The 18,700-nt window shown below is 45.0% G+C and overlaps 1 protein-coding gene across 2 annotated transcripts; it reads left to right on the top strand.

Moving 5' to 3' along the window:
• ZNF202 (zinc finger protein 202) lies at window positions 1-17,767 on the top strand. 2 transcript variants are annotated; one of them, XM_058289470.1, is made up of 8 exons: window positions 16-144; window positions 1,128-1,256; window positions 11,028-11,525; window positions 12,230-12,440; window positions 12,748-12,836; window positions 13,784-13,913; window positions 14,478-14,597; window positions 15,128-17,767. In XM_058289470.1, exons 3-8 carry the CDS (start codon window positions 11,124-11,126, stop codon window positions 16,117-16,119), a joined length of 1,944 nt encoding a protein of 647 aa, XP_058145453.1. In that variant the 5' UTR covers window positions 16-144; window positions 1,128-1,256; window positions 11,028-11,123; the 3' UTR covers window positions 16,120-17,767. The 2 variants fall into 2 exon arrangements, with proteins under 2 accessions (XP_058145454.1, XP_058145453.1); XM_058289471.1 differs by lacking the exon at window positions 1,128-1,256 and having other exon boundaries at window positions 1-144.
• The last annotated feature ends 933 nt before the right edge of the window (window positions 17,768-18,700 follow it).

The raw sequence follows: 18,700 nt of genomic DNA, 5'->3' as shown, positions 1-18,700 counted from the left end.
GCAGCTTCCGGTTCCGGGCGTAAAGGCCCCACGTGTTCCGCCCCGCCAGGCCCCGCGCGGCTCGGATCCGGCGGCGCTGCTTCGGCTGGGAGTGGGTGGGGGAGAAGCCGGGGCTGGGGAGGAGCCGCCAGAGCAGTCGGAGCCGTGAGTGCCGGGGGGCGCGGGGCCGGGCCGGGCCGGGCTGGATCCGGCAGTGCCGGGCCGGGTAGGGAGGGTAGGAGGGGGAGGGGCTGGAGACCCCGCCCCCCGAGAGCCTGGGGAAATCGTGCTGTCCTGGGGAAGGGGCGCTGGCGGACTGTTCTCGGGGATTCGAAGCGTCGTGGTCAGTGACGGAGCCAGGACCTCCCGGGATGCGGATGGTGCTCCGGCCTTCCTCCTCTTTCCAGCCGCCGCCCTCCGCCCCTTCCTGAGGCCTGCAGAAACGCAGTTAGTCCGTACTGCTTCCGCGCCAACTGCCCCCCGGAATGGAGGAAGGAGTGGTTTGGGCCCTTTTATTTCCCTCAGCCTTTTCTCACCCCGCCTCTTATCTTAGATAGTCGAGTATCCTACCTTCTGTCCGGCGAACCCCTTCTCCCACTACCCCCCCGCCTCTCCCCCCATCCCCGCTCCCAACACACACGCAGATACACTTACCCGTGATCTTATCACCCGTGATCATACTAGGCCTTGGAGACCATCTGGCCTGTGGCTTTTCAGCTGTCACTGTGACAGACCCCCAGCTTCCCTTCAAGACGGTACTTGGTGTCTCCACTTGCAACTTCTGTGTCCCCACTCCCGACAGCCAGTTTGGGCACTCCTCTGCCCAACACCACCGTGACTCTCAGCAGGAGTGTTCGGCCCCTTGCTTCTGTCTTGACTAAAAGTTAATTTGTATGCCGTGGATAATGCTGAGTTCTCTCAGAAGGTTGGCAGCCCAATTTTAGTTTTTCTGGGCATTGGATGTCTTCCATCTCCCAGGCATTTTGATAGCCATGTCTGCCTCCGTCCCTGTTGTGGCTACCCCAGAAGGAAGCTGCTAGGCCCAGCTCTTCTTGAAGCACCTTGGTCCTGGGTTGAGCGCCACAACCAGCCTCTTGTTTAGAAGCTAGGCTTAGAATTGTTGCTTTTTCTCTGTCCACACTCTGCAGGTGACACCTCAGGGGCAGCCTCACTCGGAAGTTATTTTAAGGAATGCTAGTGGAATTCCTCCAGCCAACTTCTCTTCCAAGCTGTCCCGTGGGCCTTGATCCAGAAAACCACTGCAGGAAGGTTATGAGGTAGCCATGGGAGCTTTGCTGGTGGGGCGGTCAGCGTTTATGGCAGTTTATCTTGGTACCTAGGATGAGAGGGTGGGCAGTGTTGGAGGGAAGAAGGGAATTTTGCCCCCTTGGGTCGTTTTTCTCGTTAAATTTGGCTCAGGCATAAAACATGACACCACCCTAGCCTCTTTCTCCTTTTGCTTGTCCTCTTGCCAACAAACCCTCGTTTAGACAACACAGGAAAAGATGGTTCCTTCCTGCATGACCTCCAAATTTACTTCCTATGCCTTGGAAAGTGCTTCCCATACTTATTAGGTATCTTCCGCAAATGAACGATTTGTTAAAACACAGATTGTCGAGGCCAACCCCTAGAGATTCTGATAAGAGTTCTGGAATGGGGCTTGAGAATTTATATTCAAACAAGTTCCCAAGTGCTGATCTGGGTCCTTTTGAGAACCACAGCCTTTGGTCAAACCTCTTCTTGCCATAAACACTGCAGTGGTTTGGGAATCAAAAGGCTAGTGCTTTCAGTGCTTCTGTGCTGGAAACTTACCTCAGGTGGGTAATTTAACTTTTTAGGTCTGAGCTTTCATTTATAAAATTAAAAAGATGTGCTAAAAGAACTCTGAAATCTACATTATTTTATGCCAAATTTAAGATAAAGCATTAATCACAGATTCTCTTGATTTTCTTTCTTAATTCTCTCAATTGGCGCATACCATATTGATCATACAGGTTCCACCCACTTAGATTTTTGCTCTAAATTCCTGGTATTGATTAAGTCCCTGCAGTTTCGTACCTACCTGTGAAGTTCCTCAAGATCAGAGGTTGTTCTTTTAGTCTTTCTGTGCCCTACAACTTGGGTAGTGTGATACACAATTAATGCTGAATGAGGCTTATGGAATAAATGGCCCCGATCTCCTGCCCCTTTAACCCCTTAAAGGAGCTTTTCTCCACTAATATGCCACACAGTTAGGCGGGATATTGCTATGGCACTGATTCCCCCAAAAGATTGGAATGAATGTTAATATCATATTCCTGTGGCATTCTATGGCTAGTTCACTACCCAAAAGTCCTGGTACCCACCATTTTCAAGATTCCAGGACCTCTTCTATAGCCATGTTGGGGTAAGAGAAATACACAGCTTATTAACATTCAGGACACATGTATTGGACACCTTTTACACCAAGTGCTTGAAAGTGCTAGGACTGGAAATAGAAAATTGAATAGAGAGGCCCCTGTCCTCATGGAGCTCGCAGTCTAGTTGGACACAGTGCCCACAGTAAGAATGGCATCATGGTAATACATCTACTTGGGGACCTACAGTGGAAACCTGGCACTCCTTAGATTCCTGTGTTCAGCTGGTGCAGGTCCCTTCCTTTATTGTCTTATATGCCTTGATCATAGGTCATCTAGACACACAGCAGGGGATATCCTGGCAGATCATGTTCATTACAAAGCTAAAATCATAGTAAATGGCTTTAAATTGACTGTTGTTCTCATATCCACACTTCAGGTCAGGCTGTATTTATAATATCCTGCTATTGCCAGTTAATCGATGGGTCCTCTCACCGTCCCATGGGATTGGCATTGATTGTGTCTATAGAATTGAATACATCTAGTTTAACTCTGGCTGCCAGATAAGAGCTGCTGCCCTCAACAGGGTGGGTGGCAGGTTTGATGTCCCACCCTGTTCCTAATTCAGATTAGTTCATGATGTTCTGTTTTAAACTGAGGCATATGGATTGACTTGCTTTATTAGTCCCAATAGCCACTTCTGGGTAATATTCTTTCAGGTTAAAAAGCCTAGCTTTGTGTTAGAGCTTAGCCAGTATGATCATGATTCTGGCCTCTTCAAATCTGTGTTCAGCCTCTAGCCCTTCTCAACCCTTGAATACATATCTCTCACTTTCTGAGGCTCATATATTAGGATCCAAATACTAAATGCAGAAGCCATTTATATTTGTTCCTCTCAAAGGCCCTTTCTTTATCAAAGAGCAGAGTGGTTTCTCAAAAGATCTGATTTAGTTCTCTGACTAGGTAGATATAGAATCTTCCCCACTTGAGATGTAGACTGATATGACTGTCCAAAATTACACACCTTTAAGAGGGAGAGCAGGTGCTAGAACACTGGCCATCTACCTTCAAAGGCAGAGCTCTCCACTGTCTTAACACTACGTCCTGCCCATCATAGACAACTAAAAAAACCATTTCAGTTAAGTGCAATAGAGCAGGTGTAACTCAGTAGTTGAGTGCCTGCCTTGCATAAATGAGGTCCTGAATTCAATCCCCAATACCTTTAAAAAAATTTTTTTTTGCATTGTTAGGATTTTTAAAGTTTTATTTTACATTTTAAGTGTCTCCATTTATTCTCGATGCCATTTTGTACTTTGATCCTAACCATAAAATCTATAAAACTTCAAGCAGAAGATCCTTATATCTCAACCACCACCAATTTGACCTGTTCCTCTTTGTCTTCCTATCTTCCCCTTTGCTACACCTTATTCTTTTCCTTCAGAAGCCCTCCACCTATGGTAACAGGCTTTGAGATACTTTTCCCCTTTGCTGCTCAGATGTTCTTTTCACACTGAATTTAATGAAAGAAGAAAAATCTTAAGTGGCAAAAATATTTTTTTAAATTTTAAAAAAATAATTTTTAAAGATGGTTTGAAACATGCTGATCATGTTAGAAAGTCAGAAGTCAGTGAATGCAGTCCTTTTGTTTCTTTTGCCTTCTTGGTTAAGTTTTCATGGGTTTATTAACTGGGTGTGCCTCACATCATCTCATCCCAGTTATGGGGGGTTGGGGTGTGGAGGGGGTTTCTCTGACATTGGTAAGTAGAACCATTGCTAATCTGATCTTCAGCAGGAGAACCTGTAAATTCCATCCCATCTGTGTTCCAAGGTTCTTATTTAATCTTAGCTTATAAATACCTTCAAAACAGAAGGGCTCTTCTTTTGGTTTAAATTTATTTCTGACATAACATTAAACAGGCAAAGATTTACCCGGGGAGTGCTTTAATTTTTTTTTTTTTTAAAGATTTTTATTTATTTATTTCTTCCCCCCACTTCATGTTTGCACTTGCTATCTGTTCTCTGTGTCTGTTCGTTGTGTGCTTGCCTTTTTTTTTTTTTTTTGGAAGCACTGAGAACCGAACCCAGGACCTTGCATGTGGGAGGGAGGTGCCCAATGGCTTGAACCATCTCCACTCCCGCTTGTTGTCTCTTGTGTTTCCTCATTATGTCTCTTCATTGCATCATCTCATTGCGTCAGCTTGTTGCATCAGTTTGCTGTCTTGCTTATCTTTAGGAGGCACTGGAAACCGAACCTGGGACCTCCCATGTGGTAGGCGGGCACCCAAGTGCTTGAGCCACATCCGCTTCCCTTATATATTATGAAATAAAGGACTCTTATTATTTAAATCATGTCTTCATCCCAAAAGGATTTAAAGCCACTTGAAGGAAACAAAATATTTTGAGCACCTACCCCATGTGTGCCAAGTGATTTCTGTACATTCCTTCATTTACTCTTTAAAATAACCATGTGGGGTAGAAAGTATAAGCCCAGTTTGAAGACGAAACTGGAGCTTGGGGAAGCAGTTTCACATGGTTAATAAGTGACAGCAGGGATTCAAACCTAGGATCCAAAGCCCCTAACAATTATACGGAAAGCGTGGATAAACATTTGTATATAGGACAATTAAAATAAGAATAAAAGAGATCTTTCCAGTAGAAGGATCATACTGGGATAATCTTTAGAGAGCAACATCATTGAAAAACAGCAGTTAACAATTTTTATTAGGTGATTTCTACTCTAAAACAATGAGAGGAGCAGTTGCAAGGTCCTCTTAGCCCCAGAGTAAAATCAGATTCAGATTTCCACTTATGGGTCTATTTTAGCTAAGAGAGAAGAATGAGAACTGGAAGGAACATAGGTATCTGCTGAATATAAAAACTTGAACTTCTCTGATCACTTTTCTTCTAAAGATCAACTGTCATTAAAAAGGCAGCCCTGAACTTGCATCCTCCTCCTGATGGATGAGATCTGACTACAAACTGCAGCATTTAGGGTCCAGGAAGATCACCCCAACTAGTAACATCTTAAGATGACCTTTCATTGCCTGTCGGTTTCTGTTCTTATGAGGAGACATGAGTTGGGGCCATTACTGGCACGAAACGCCTTCATTTGAGGGGCAGAGACAGCTCGGCTGAGGATTGCAGAAAGGCCTTGCCTTCTCCATATCATTCCCCCCAATCCTGCCCCCCACATCCTGACACACGTGGGGGCCCAAGTGACATGGTGATGGGGCCTGCATAGGCCTAGGTTTATTAAGCCGCTCTGCAGGCACTGTTTTAGTGCCCCTACAGAACCATGTCTTTTACTCCTCCTGACCTGACTTCACATTCTCTAGAGTGACCTGTTCACTTTTTATCTGTCAGTGTGGAACCCTCCCAAGGTCAGGTACTGAAGAAGGGAATAGCAAGGACCACAAATTACAAGGCAGACCCGAAATATAGCACATCCCCTGAATGGTAGAATAAAATCATGTCTATTTTCTGTCCCTAACGTTTGCATAGTCCATTTTACTTTATAGAACTCTCACAGGTCTCACATAATCTGCTGAGTTAGGAGAGTGGTTTTCTGCAAAGTGCTCTACCCGTTACAAGGGCTCTTGTGTACATTATCTCACAGAGCCTTTAGAGCAGCTCCAGAGACTTAGGGGGCTGGGACTGGACCTTGGGTCTTCTGAAACCTGCTCCCATGCTCTGTCCCCAGCACTTTCGTATCTCCTGTTCCTTCTCACCTCTGGCCCCACCGACGGCACCTCTCTCCCTCCATTTCTGGTGTTGATCTGTTTCCTTTCATCTCATCTTCCTTTGCTGCCAAAGTAAATGCAAAACAAGCAAGAAAAATCTCAACTCATGGCTTTCGAAAGGTGTTTTAAAATGGGAGGTCTTATGTAGCGCTGTTAAATTCTTCTTTGACAAGTAAAGCACAGGAGGGCAGGAACCCTTCTGATGATACATACTTGGTAGGGTCCATATAGTAGGATATCTCTTGGATGGCCTTAAAGAAATGAAGGTTCCTAGTTACTTCACTGGGCAGGGGTTATTGGACTTTTAAGATAACATCCATTTATCAATTCCATCTTCTTTCCCTGCCTTGCAGAGGTCGGGGGATAGGGGCAGGATTGGGAAGCTTTGATTGGATAAATAATCACTATTGTAGTTGCATTATATTACTTGATGTTGGTTTTGTGCTTATTAAAGTTGATTCAAATCATTAAAGGAAAATGATTTATTTTTCTTTTTTTAATGCACAGCTTTGTATATCTTGCATGTGGATTATCCTGAGGACAACCTGAAAATTCCTTATGATGAGTTGTGGTTCCATCACTTTGGGAACCACTCAGAGTACCTTGTTCTGCTCACAGTCCAAACAGTAAATGTTTTTCCTTTATTCATTCATCTGTCCAGCAAACTGATTGTTGGACAAATGAATAAAGATTAATAAGACATGGTCTCTATCTTTCCAAAGGCAGACTTTAAAACATGTCAGAAGTCATACAAGCATTCAACAGATATGCACTGAATACCTTTTGTGTGACAGGCATTGAGCCAAGTGCTGCACGTCTCTGCCCCCAAGACCTTTAGAGTCCAGTGAGTTAAATGGCAAGACAGTTTTTATCACACATACAGAATATGTGTGCTATGATATGAGGAGGTACAAGTTCCTATGGAAACATAATCTAAGAGGATCAGGGAAGGCATCCTGGGAAAACTGAAATCCAAAGAATGAGTTGCATAAACCAGGAATAGGAAGTAGAAAGGGTATTGAAGGTAAAGTGACCAGCATCCTGAAAGCTCAGCGAGGGCTCTGAAACGAGAGCTGCAGAACAGTCCATGAGAGCAGTGACTTCCAAACTTTCTTAATTTACTGTACAGTAAGAGGTATGTGTTACATTACAACCCAGTAGGCATAGCTGTCATTGTGTAACTGAAGGAAGTTTCATTCAACAATTTGTTCTTACATACAGTGCACTGATATTTTCTTTTCTGGTTTTTTTATTAACCGTTTTTTAATAATAGTTGTCAGCCACAAAGTTGACTTTACAAGCATTGGTGGCTTATGATCCACTACTTGAAAAAGATGCTGCAGGAGTATGAGAGATTCAGAATGGCTAAAGTATAGTGCAGCGGGAGTGGGGGTGGGGGTGGGGGGGAATAGACTAGAGAGGGAGGCAGGGGCCGGATCTTGAAGGGCCTTAAGAATCAAGTTTTAAGGAGTTGCAACTTTATCCTAAGGACAATGAAATCATTGGCAGTTTGGTGGGGTTTTTGGTTTTTTGTAGGGTTTTGTTTTGTTTTGTTTTTTAAGTTCATCATTCAGATTTTCCTGCAATATATGTATAAAACTTCCTGCAATATTGCAAATGGAGCTAATTCCTGTGTCTGCCTACCTCTCTCACTCTACAAACTTAGCTGTAGAGGTGCCCAAACTAGAGGGAAATAAACGCTAAAAGAGTGAGTATAAGCTTACTCCACCATGACCTAAGGAGGTTTCAAACCCAGATAAGGCTTCTAGGGTTTGGGGTTCTAATGCCTTTGCTACAACAGGGAGATATGACCTAGGGGACTGGCAGAGGGTGGCTGTGGGAGATGTGGAATTGAGTCTTCTGTAAAAACTGGACCCTTGACAAGCAGCTCCATCCTCCGTGAAAATCTGCCTTCCTGACCCAAGAAGTAGGTTCTTCATAGACTTAGATAGGAAGAAAATCACTTGAAGGCATAGGACCAGATAATACACTATCAGCATGATTTAAGAACTCTGATAAATTAAGTTGAAAGTTGACCCAAGAGCACTGAAACATTAGTACTTGAGAGCAGAAGCAAAGGAAATCCCATGCAAAGGAGTCACTTTACAATTTTTTACTCTTGGGACTCCCAAAGGAAAAAGCTGGCCCACTGAATATGGGCATAAAAATAAAAACTTGCAAACCACCCAAGAAAACAAACAACCATGCATTAGAGAAAAAGGAAAAAAAATAGCACATGAAGCTCTGGGAATCATGAGCCATCTAAAACTGAAAATATGTTATAAATGATTAAGAGGATAATGAAAATGAAATAAGCATGAATGAAGAGATTTGAACAGAATAGATTAAAAATGAAACAGTATGATCCTCAAATTAAACTCACTTGATGGGCCAAAGATAAGACAGAACTTTTAATAGTGAACTGAAAACCTTAGATAGATCTGAGGCTAAAAGAAACGAACCTTCCAGCTGCTTGGGGAGAGTGGCCTGGAGGAAGACAAGATCAAGACTAGTGAAACTTGAACCCAGTCGTCCCTCTGTCTCACAGAAGTGCCTCCTGTGTGGCAGTGTTGTTAAGAGGCTGAGGATATGGTCACATTTTCTAAAGTTCTCATTAATGCCCCAGGCTCGACCAAGGGAATGGATGTGGAGATGAAGAGAAAAGTTAAATTTGAAAGACATTTAGAAGATAAATTGACAAAACTTGGTGAATAAAAGAGAAGCATAACGGAGGAAAAGATTGAATTCATTCAGATGCATTTATTGTACACTATATTATAGATATTGGGGATGAAAAGCACAGTCCTTGGATTCAAGGAGTTACCCAGGAAAGTGTAATGTGGCAGGTGCTGTGATAGAGATGTGCCCAGCTTGCTGTGGAAGTACTCAGGCAACTTCTAACCATGTCTACAAGTAGAGGAAATGGGATCAAAGAAAACATTTCAGAATACATAAAGCCTGAGCCATGCATTGAAGGATAAATCAAGTTTCACCTAATAAGGAAAGGAACAAACTCATCAAAAAAAAAGAAGGGTACAGAGCCAGAAGGACCAGCAGGTTCAAAAGCTGGGGAGCATAGGGCTTTTGTGTGCTTGGCATGTACACACGTGCCCGTGTGTATTTATGCACGTGTTTGAAAGGACTGGAGCGGAGGCAAAGGAAATAAAGAGAAGGTCAACAGTATTACTTAGATGTTTGTATTTCACTTACAAGACGGGTTTCATTTACAAGGAGGGATTGAAGGATCCTAAATTGGGAAGATTAGCTAACAATGCTCACTCTTAAGTGGTGGCATGAAAGAGAGCTTGAAGGTAACAAATCTGAAGGCACGTAGATCATTTGGAGGGATTTGCCATCATTCAGATGAGTACAGGTGAGGATCTAAACTGTAAATCTTGGGAATGAAGAGGAATTAAGAGGAATCTTAGGAATTAAGAAATAGGAACACACCATGCAGTACTGGGAGGAAGCGGAAGGTTCATTGCAGTAGGACCTAAACCTTAGGGGAAGTTCACCAATCCAGTCATACTGGCTGGACTGTTAGAAAAGCATTGGTTAAGAGGCTTGAAAACTAGATTGGGGGTTAATTGGATAGAGCTTCATATGAAAGCCAAGGATCTTAGAACTGGTCTTATTAGCAGTAGGAAGTTATTTTTAAATATTGAGTGATTTGGTTAGAATTTTAAAATTATAGTTAACACTGGTGTGCCAGGTTTTGTTTTGTTTTTTAATTTATTTTAATTTATCACGTATTCTTCTAGGCACTTCACAGGTACTAATGCATTGAATCCTCAGCATTACTTTGTAAGGTGGATACGGGATTCCATTCTGTAGATGAGGAAACAGATACAGGAGAATAAGAATTTGCCAGTGGTCCCATATCTGGTAAACTACAAAGCCAGGATTCAAGTCCAGGCAATCTGAGTTCAGGACTTGCCCTCTTAGCCTTACCTGTTACCAGTCCGCCCATCAGAACCACAGGTGGCATTTACAAAGGTACAGTTGCCTGGATTGAAGTAGAGTGTGCAGAAGAGTGGGGTGTGATACCGTGTTTTGCAACAGCTCCATGGATAATTCTCTGCGCCTTGCCCATAGTTAAGTCCCACAGGGAGCGCAGTGAGGAAGCTGTGGCAGTTCTCCAGGCCAGAGATGGAGAGGGCCTAACCTGCAGTAGACCGGGAAGGAAGAGAAGGAAGGATTTAGAGGCTTAAGTAAATTAGTTTACTGAGCTGGAAGCAGTGGCAAAGAGTCAAAGCTGAATCCAGGAATTACAGAGTTGCGATTAGATTTTACAAGTGATCATCTCAGCCAAGACAACATTCCAGGAGAAGGGGTAGGTTTGATAGTAAGAATAATGGGTTTATTTTTAACCATTTGAGTCTGCGGTGTGTGGGTCACCCAGTTAAACATGTCGTAACAAGAACAAGGGGACTTTATTGGGTGCCTGTGTGCCAAGCACTGTGTTCAGTGGCTTTCCTTGCCTTTATCTCACACAATCCTCACCTCAAGTCTCTGAGATTCCCCAAGTTTAAATAAATTGAGTGTGATTTAGTTCAGAATGCTTCTCTACAAAAAGACTTCTCTAGTTGACCTCTCTTCTCAGAATATAGATGCTAATATATATGCAAATGTGTGTGTGTATATATGTTAAACAAACCCTGGACACTACCATGTTTTCTAGTAGCTGATCCTAAGGGTTCTTTCCTTTAGCCATTTTCCACTTAGTTCAAAGGTTTCTTAAGGTGAATTCAGTGTGTTTCTTTGGGGTAAGAACCTTGCCCAGGAAAAGGGATGGGGAAACATATCCTCAGGAATAGATCATCCTTCCCCAACAGATGTTGAGACTGGGGGCGAGGGGATGTAATAGTTTGAGGAAGTGTTGTGTGTAGAGGTTATGATTGCACTTAGAACTGTTATCCCCGAGTATAATTTCATGCTTACACTGTTGTTTGTATCTACTTCTCTCCCCCAGGTTCCTTGGGAGAAATTCCTCGAGGTGCCCAGCCTGAGCCTGGAGGTGATGACAGTGTGAGTTCTAGATGGTGTGAGGCCACATCATAGCCAGAAAATGGCTACAGCCTTGGAAGCAGAAGACCAGGATCTTTGGGAGGAGGAGGGAATTCTGATGGTGAAATTGGAAGATGATTTCACCTGTAGGCCGGAGTCCGTGTTCCAGAGGGACGACCCTGTGCTGGAGACCTCACACCAGAACTTCCGAAGGTTTCGCTACCAGGAAGCGGCCAGCCCTCGGGAAGCTCTCATTCGACTCCGAGAACTTTGTCATCAGTGGCTGAGACCAGAGAGGCGGACCAAGGAACAGATCCTAGAGCTGCTCGTGCTGGAGCAGTTCCTTACTGTCCTGCCTGGAGAGCTGCAGAGCTGGGTGCGCGGCCAACGGCCAGAAAGCGGCGAGGAGGCAGTGACGCTGGTGGAGGGTTTGCAGAAACAGCCCAGGAGACCAAGGCGGTGGGTGAGGAGGGGGAGTCCTGATCTGTGTGATGTGGAGGGGGACTATTTACTGCAAGGCTGGATTTGGGGGTAGGCATTCCAGGGCCCCCATAACTTTAAAAGTCCCCATACCCTTTGAATTGAATTGTCTCTGCCCTGAGGGTGTGCTTCCATCCACGAGCCCCATGGAGCCAGGGCTGTGTATGTGTCTCTGTGTGTGTGACTGAATTTCTAGTTTTTGAAATGCCTACCTAGGAACCTTTTGAGGGGCCTCAGCCACCCAGGGGTCATGATTTAGGTTTTCTCTTTGGAGGTTGTATTTAGGGTTCGTGGGGAGGAGGATTGGGGGACTTCCTCAAGGGTTCTCCTAGACCCTCAGGCACAGATCCCCCCTCCAGGGTGGTGTGATACAGAACAAACCACAAGAAGAGCTGTAGGTGGATGGGTGGAGATGGGAAGGATGGGAGCCCTGGGTGAGCCCCTGGGTAGGGGCCAAGGGTTGAGGGAAGTGAGAACGTAGTGCCATTTCTGCATGTCCCCTACCTTGTCCTGGTGAGGAGACCGTTCACCTCCTCTTCGCGTGCCCCAAAGGAACTAGAGCGCCCCCTCCTCATCTGGTTGTCTCTGGGAGTTTTGCTGTAGGCAGCTCCTCTGAAAATAAGCCCTTATGACAACTGAGAATTCCCTCCAGACTCCATGGTGACTGGAAGTTGGAATTCTTCCCAGGTGACTGTCCATGTTCACGGCCAGGAAGTCCTGTCGGAAGAGACCGTGCATATAGGAGCGGAGCCTGAGTCACCAAGTGAGCTGCAGAATCCTGTGCAGAGCTCAAGCCCCGAAGAATCCCATGAGGAGACCACACAGAGCCCAGCTCTGGGAGCACCGGAGGAGCAGAGCCAGTACCACGAAGAGGAGTCGCAGCCTCAGCAGGAGAGCGGTGGGAGGCCTCGGCAGAAAGGGGGAGAGCTTACGGGGGAAGGTGATGGGGCGGGGGGCATAATTCTGTATCAGGGAGGCCGGCTAGGTTGTAATGGGAATAAATTACAGCATCCAGGGTGCTGAGAAGAAAGGTGGCACCAGCCAGAGTCCCCCATCAGCAGAGCCGTGTTTTCGTGATATTCTTAGCCACTCCCTGGGCATTCCAGGAGTGTTATAAGTAGTGGGTTGGCATGACTTGAGCGGCCCTTAGGCCAGTGATTGGAGTGCACTGCATATTGTTGACCTCTGCATTCTTTTCTTCGTAGAGGTCCCAGTGCTGCAGACCCCAGACTTTCCTGAAGAGAGGAACACTGGAGGCTCAGAGATGGTTGCCCTCCTCACTGCGCTGTCACAGGTGTGCCCCAGGCCCCCTCTCTACTGCTGAGCATGTGCTTGAGGCCCAGCCAGGCCTCAACCATACGCTAAACAAGTCAGGCAGAAGGCAGATTTGCGTTCTCCCTTTATTTGTTTAGATGCTCCATTCTGCAGGTGTCTAGAAGTAGGAGGAATCATATCCAGTCAGATAAATTCCGATAGCCTCAGCTGGATCTGCAGCCCCCAAAGTCTCTTTATTTGCCATTGGCCGGAGGGACTAACAAAATGGGATTTTTTGTAACACACCAGTAGAATGTAGAAGTTATCAAATGAGTGAGGAATGTTTGGTAGTTGCTTTGTTCTTTTGTAGAATAAATTTAATAGTCATTTGTCAGAATGGCTATACTGCAGAAGGAATCTCTGAAAGTGTATGGTTGCTGAGTCTTCCACTGAACTGTGTTCCATCAGGCATTTGTGAAACATTCACCATGTTCAGAGTCCTGAAACCAAACTCTGTGTCTGGAGAGAAAAGGACTAGAAACCCTCATTTCTGTTCTTAGATTATAGTCTACCCAGAGCGGGGGAAAGTCATGTTTATGTTGCATATATTGTGTAGGTGATAAGGGTGATTAGATAAGGCCAATTAGGGAAAGCTTCCTAGAAAAGATGAATTTTTGAATAAATTTTGGTAGCGTCAAGATTTCAAATGAGAGGAAGGATGATTTTTAAGACCTGTGTATTTTAAAGAATGCCCTAAACTAGAATAACATAGGCTGGTCCCCGGGGGCAAGCCGTGGGATTGGAAGGAGCAGGAGTAGGGCCAGTACAAAGGCAGGAAGTCAGGAAGCAGTGACCAAGGATGAACACAGAGTTCCTCTTTTCTCCTCGATGGATTCTGCCCATACGTATGACCTTCATTCTGGAACAGCACAGGAGGTTACATGAAGCTTCAGGTTCTGACTGAAGCTTGGTGTTGTTTCATTTCAGGGACTGGTAACTTTCAAGGACGTGGCTGTTTGCTTCTCCCAGGACCAGTGGAGTGACCTGGACCCAACACAGAGAGAATTCTATGGAGAATATGTCTTGGAAGAAGACTGTGGAATTGTGGTCTCTCTGTGTAAGGAAGTCTAAGTGTCTAAGTGTCTCTAGAGGATCCTGAACACAGAGATCTTTTTCCTGTCAGAAATTTGGGTGCTCTCAGACCTTTAGATCAAATGCATTGAACTCTAGCCTACCCACCAATGATGTCAAGTCACTAGTTGAAGAAGAAGATGGTATCCTTCCATGTTAAAGGGAAGGGAAAAGGCCTGCAAAGTGGTTGGAAACCTCTAATAGGAAAATTAAGTTATATTATAGAATTAGTATAGAAATGTTTGGGGTATGCGTATGGGCTTTAAAACGAGCAGAGCTAAGGGCTAGAGATAAACTACTTACTGGCATATGGGAAGAGAGCATAACATTTGTAGCAGTATAAATAGTAGTCACCGGGGAAATACTTACACACAAAAGGTAAGAGAAGTGCACTGCTTGGTTAGGGGTGCTCAAGCTCAAGAGACTAAGCTTTGGTGGATTGACCTGGCTATATATTTGCTCTAAAACTTACCAGACACAGGAAAGATGTGCTCTTGACACGGGGAAGTTTTGAACCAATCGTGATGTCCGTTTTCCCTCTCTTGAGCAGCATTTCCAATCCCCAGACTAGATGGGATCTCCCAGGTTAGAGAGGAAGAACCTTGGGTCCCAGATATCCAAGAGCCTCAAGAACCTCAAGAGACAGAAATCCTGAGTTTTACCTACACAGGTGAGGAATGACGAAAGGGCTCTTGCCCACCCTGGCAGTTCCTGCAGTCAGTGCTTCTCTCGCTCTAGGTTCCCCTCCCGTTGGTCCTGCTGTGTGTCCCTGAAAGTCACATTCTCCTCCTGTCCTTCTCTTTTCCACCCCTCCCATTATTTGTGTGAGGGATAATATAATGTAAAACAGTGGGGGGTGGGGAACCAAGCAAGCCAGTTTTTTGGAATTGTAGCTTTACCATTCCCTAGACAAGTCACTTAATCCCTTGCTCCTGAATCTTCTCATGGATAAAATGAGAATGATATCTTGGCATACTAAGGCTTCTTGATAATCACATGAGATAACCTATGAAGAAGCACCTGGCAACAGGTACTCAGTTGACTGATTATTTCCTTCTTCCCTAACCTCTACAGTTTTAAAATCTGGGTTCCACTCTGTATGGTCTTGCCTTCCTAAAACCCTTTTTTAAAAACCTTCCATTGCAGAGAAGTCTTCATACCTCTATAACTGCCTCTCTTCTCATCTCACCCTCTTTACAGGAGATAGGAGTGAAGATGAAGAAGAGTATATTGAGCACGATCTGAGTTTGGAAGATCTACATAGATCTATTTTGGGAGATGCTGAAGTTCCCCAGACTCCAGATTGGGAAATAGTCTTTGATGATAATCCGGGTAGACTTAACGAAAGGAGATTTGGTACAAATATATCTCAAGTTAATAGTTTCATGAGTCTTCGGGAAACCATGCCTCTCCACCCACTGTTAGGGAGACATCATAACTGCCCTGTCTGTGGAAAAAGCTTTACTTGTAACTCCCACCTTGTTAGACACCTGAGAACTCACACAGGAGAGAAGCCCTATAAATGTATGGAGTGTGGGAAGAGTTATACACGGAGCTCACATCTTGCCAGGCACCAAAAAGTTCACAAGATGGGCACCCCTTACAAGTTTCCCCTCAACCGGAAGAATATGGACGGGACCTCCCCGCTGATCCAGGCAGAGAGAGCTCCACCCGTGGAGAAGCCCTATAGATGCGATGACTGTGGCAAACACTTCCGCTGGACTTCAGACCTTGTCAGGCATCAGAGGACACATACGGGAGAAAAGCCCTTCTTCTGTACCATTTGCGGCAAAAGCTTCAGCCAGAAATCTGTGCTAACAACACACCAAAGAATCCATCTTGGAGGCAAGCCATACTTGTGTGGAGAGTGTGGCAAGGACTTCAATGACCACAGGCAGTATCTGGCTCACCGGAAGACGCACGCTGCTGAGGAGCTCTATCTCTGCAGTGAGTGTGGCCGGTGCTTCACCCACAGCGCAGCCTTTGCCAAGCACCTGAGGGGACACGCATCGGTGCGGCCCTGCCGCTGCAATGAGTGTGGGAAAAGCTTTAGTCGAAGGGACCACCTCGTCAGGCACCAGAGAACGCACACTGGTGAGAAGCCGTTCACATGCCCGACCTGTGGAAAAAGCTTCAGCCGAGGATATCACTTAATCCGGCATCAGAGGACCCACTCAGAAAAGACCCCCTAGCTAGGCCCCCTGTCTGAGGAGATCTACGCTGCACCCTTACCCAAGGATGGGCTGAGAGAAGGCCTTGTGTCAGCCTGGGAAGACCTTTTCGGACCGGCCCAGACCTCACACAACCTCTCTCTTGATTAAATAAAACCCCTGGGCAGAACCTCTTCACTTTCTCCGACACGTTGAAGATATGTTTTGCCCAGAGTCCAAACTGCATTGAGGTTTCTCCTTGAGTGGCAAGTTCCTGGCCTCTACCTCGGGGGTATGAAGTAAAGATTTAGAAGACTTAAGAGGTTGTGGCTACTATGTTGTCCAAAAAAAATAGGCTGTTGTATACCCCCAAAGACTACTGGCCAGCCTCAAGTTTAAAGTGGCCAAGGACAACCCTTTAGGCTTAATAAGGGACCAGCGTGGAGGTTCCTGTCCTGCCTGGGCTTCGATGTTAAAGCACACAGCCCTGAACTCCAGCCAGGAGATCTGGGTCCTGATGACTTTGCCACACATTCACGGGAGAACTGTACAAATCCCTCGCCATCTGAGTCACTTCTTAACCATGCACTTTCCTTTGATGCTGGGGGGAAATGGGAGAAGTACTTGATGGGTGAAAATCTCGAGGCTGCTGCTTTTGGACCTTTTCAAGCTGCTCCCTTCCCCAATGTCAAAAATGATTCCTGGTGCCAGACACTCCTAGACAAGGAGAGCTTAGTCAGTAGCCTCTGTTTCCTTGTGGGTTTTATTTTTTTTATTTTTACTTTTTCCTGTTAGAATACCCTTATGTTTTTAACTTCCCTGCTGTTCACTCAGACTCTTGGTTTTGTTCCTGGCACTTCCTACTGCGAGTGATATGTAGCATTTGGGTGCTCAGGGAATCGTAAAGCATAATTATCATCATGATGCAGTGATGTACATTCCCACATATGCACAAGCCCACCCGCCCAGCCTCCCACCCTTCACATGGGTTTGTGAGGGGATTCTGGAACAGTGTCGGCTAGTAAAGGCACTGTACTAATCATAGAATCAGGACTGACTGGGTCACCTCCTTTACATGAAGAAAACTGGAGAAGATCTGAGACTATGAAGAAATTAAGAAAAAGCGACTGCTGCTGGCCAGGGTCATCAAGACTATTCTGCCAACACCCAGTCCCCGTCATTCCTGTCACCATTCTCTGATGTCAGGGAAAATCCTGGACCCTGAGGAGTTTGCCAGTAGTATATGGCTTTCATGTATTTGTGCTGTTTGCTTTTTCTTAACGTGATTTCATTTTCATGTAATTAAGAACTAAGTAGTGTCTTGTGGCCCCAGGATCTCTGTTGCCTGATAAAGGTTACCATGGAGATGAGGCTGAATAATTATGACCCCTACCTGCTCTGTTTGGGAGTGGCAAGGACTGGGAAGACCATCCTCCATAAATGGAGCACAGGGTATGGGATTAAAGCATGAGAAGGGAGACTTTTCTGTGCCTGTTTCTTTTTCTCTATTACACAGTCCATCATGTGCCCATGGTGGGTTCACGAGACCCCGGCCCTAACAGCTCAACAAGGAAATTCTCATTTCAGTCAGTGATGCTATTCTGATGGACTGGTTTGGTTTTAATACCAGTCAACCATTGTCCTGGAAATATAAACATATGAAATAAATAAAATTAACACTGGCAGCCTAGTCGCCCTTGTTTCTGAAACTTTGCATTTTACCTATTTATTTTCCAAGGCCTTGGGACCCTAATGCTTCTAAAGATGATTAATACAAAGAGATGCGGCATACAGAGCAAGCAGTTTTGCATGAGGATAGAAAAGATCTGAGATGGTTAGTAGAGCCACAGGTGGAATATATGGGCTCTGAGATAAGATCTGAACCTCGAGTTTACGAAAGAGACTTTTCTAATATGCAGGCCTTTCTCAACCATAGAGTAGGGTCTAGCACAGTTTGTCCTGGGTAAAGGTCATGGTGTCAGAGTATCATTTTTCCTAGTTCACTCCATTAACAAAATACTGGAGGTGACAATAAATTGACTTTTTAGTCTCATTTACCTGCATTGTTGCAGTAAGTCAAAGTCTGTCAAGTCTACGTAAGGGAAAGTTTGTGAGACTGGTCCAGTTTTTTGGAGCATCAATTATTTCGGTTGCTCATCCCCTGCAAAGTTTCATAGTTTACACTCAATTCTTTGCCCTCTCATAAATTATTGTATTTTCTGAGGTTTCTGGAGGGGCATGCTGTCCCCCCAAATCCAAACACAGAGCCACTGTTAGCAGCAGCAGGGGAGGTAAGAGGAAATGAACAAACGAGCAGTGCAGCTGATTGGGGAGGTGAGGGGGCACAGGACACCCAAACAATTCAGAAGGGGTCCCCCTCCAGAACAGAATCCTGGCATCCTTGAATACCGCACTATAGGATTAATAAAAGTTTCTGGGGAGGAAAAAGGATTTTTAAGAATGTTTTGGAGGAGGCTATAATGTAGTCTTACATTAATTGGAAGCTTCGAGCATCTCTAGGTTGTTGGAAACTGTGCTAATAAAGGTATGAAACTTCGCCAGGTAATTTAGGAATATTCAGCCTCTTGCAACAAATTTCCAAGAGAAATACATGCAAAGGGAG

This window comes from Dasypus novemcinctus, chromosome 27 (assembly GCF_030445035.2).
Source record: "Dasypus novemcinctus isolate mDasNov1 chromosome 27, mDasNov1.1.hap2, whole genome shotgun sequence".
In the NCBI taxonomy this organism is placed as follows: domain Eukaryota; kingdom Metazoa; phylum Chordata; class Mammalia; order Cingulata; family Dasypodidae; genus Dasypus; species Dasypus novemcinctus.
The sequence above is the reverse complement of the archived record's forward strand: the minus strand, read 5'-3'. Positions and strand labels throughout refer to the sequence as shown.

Bases quoted from the DNA above. Each gene is read 5' to 3' on its own strand.
- ZNF202 (XM_058289471.1), top strand. From the start codon at position 11,124: ATGGCTACAGCCTTGGAAGCAGAAGACCAGGATCTTTGGGAGGAGGAG. The intron at 12,837-13,783 runs GTGTGCCCCAGG...GTTTCATTTCAG, and splicing joins TCCTCACTGCGCTGTCACAG to GGACTGGTAACTTTCAAGGA. The intron at 13,914-14,477 runs GTAAGGAAGTCT...TCTCTTGAGCAG, and splicing joins TGGAATTGTGGTCTCTCTGT to CATTTCCAATCCCCAGACTA.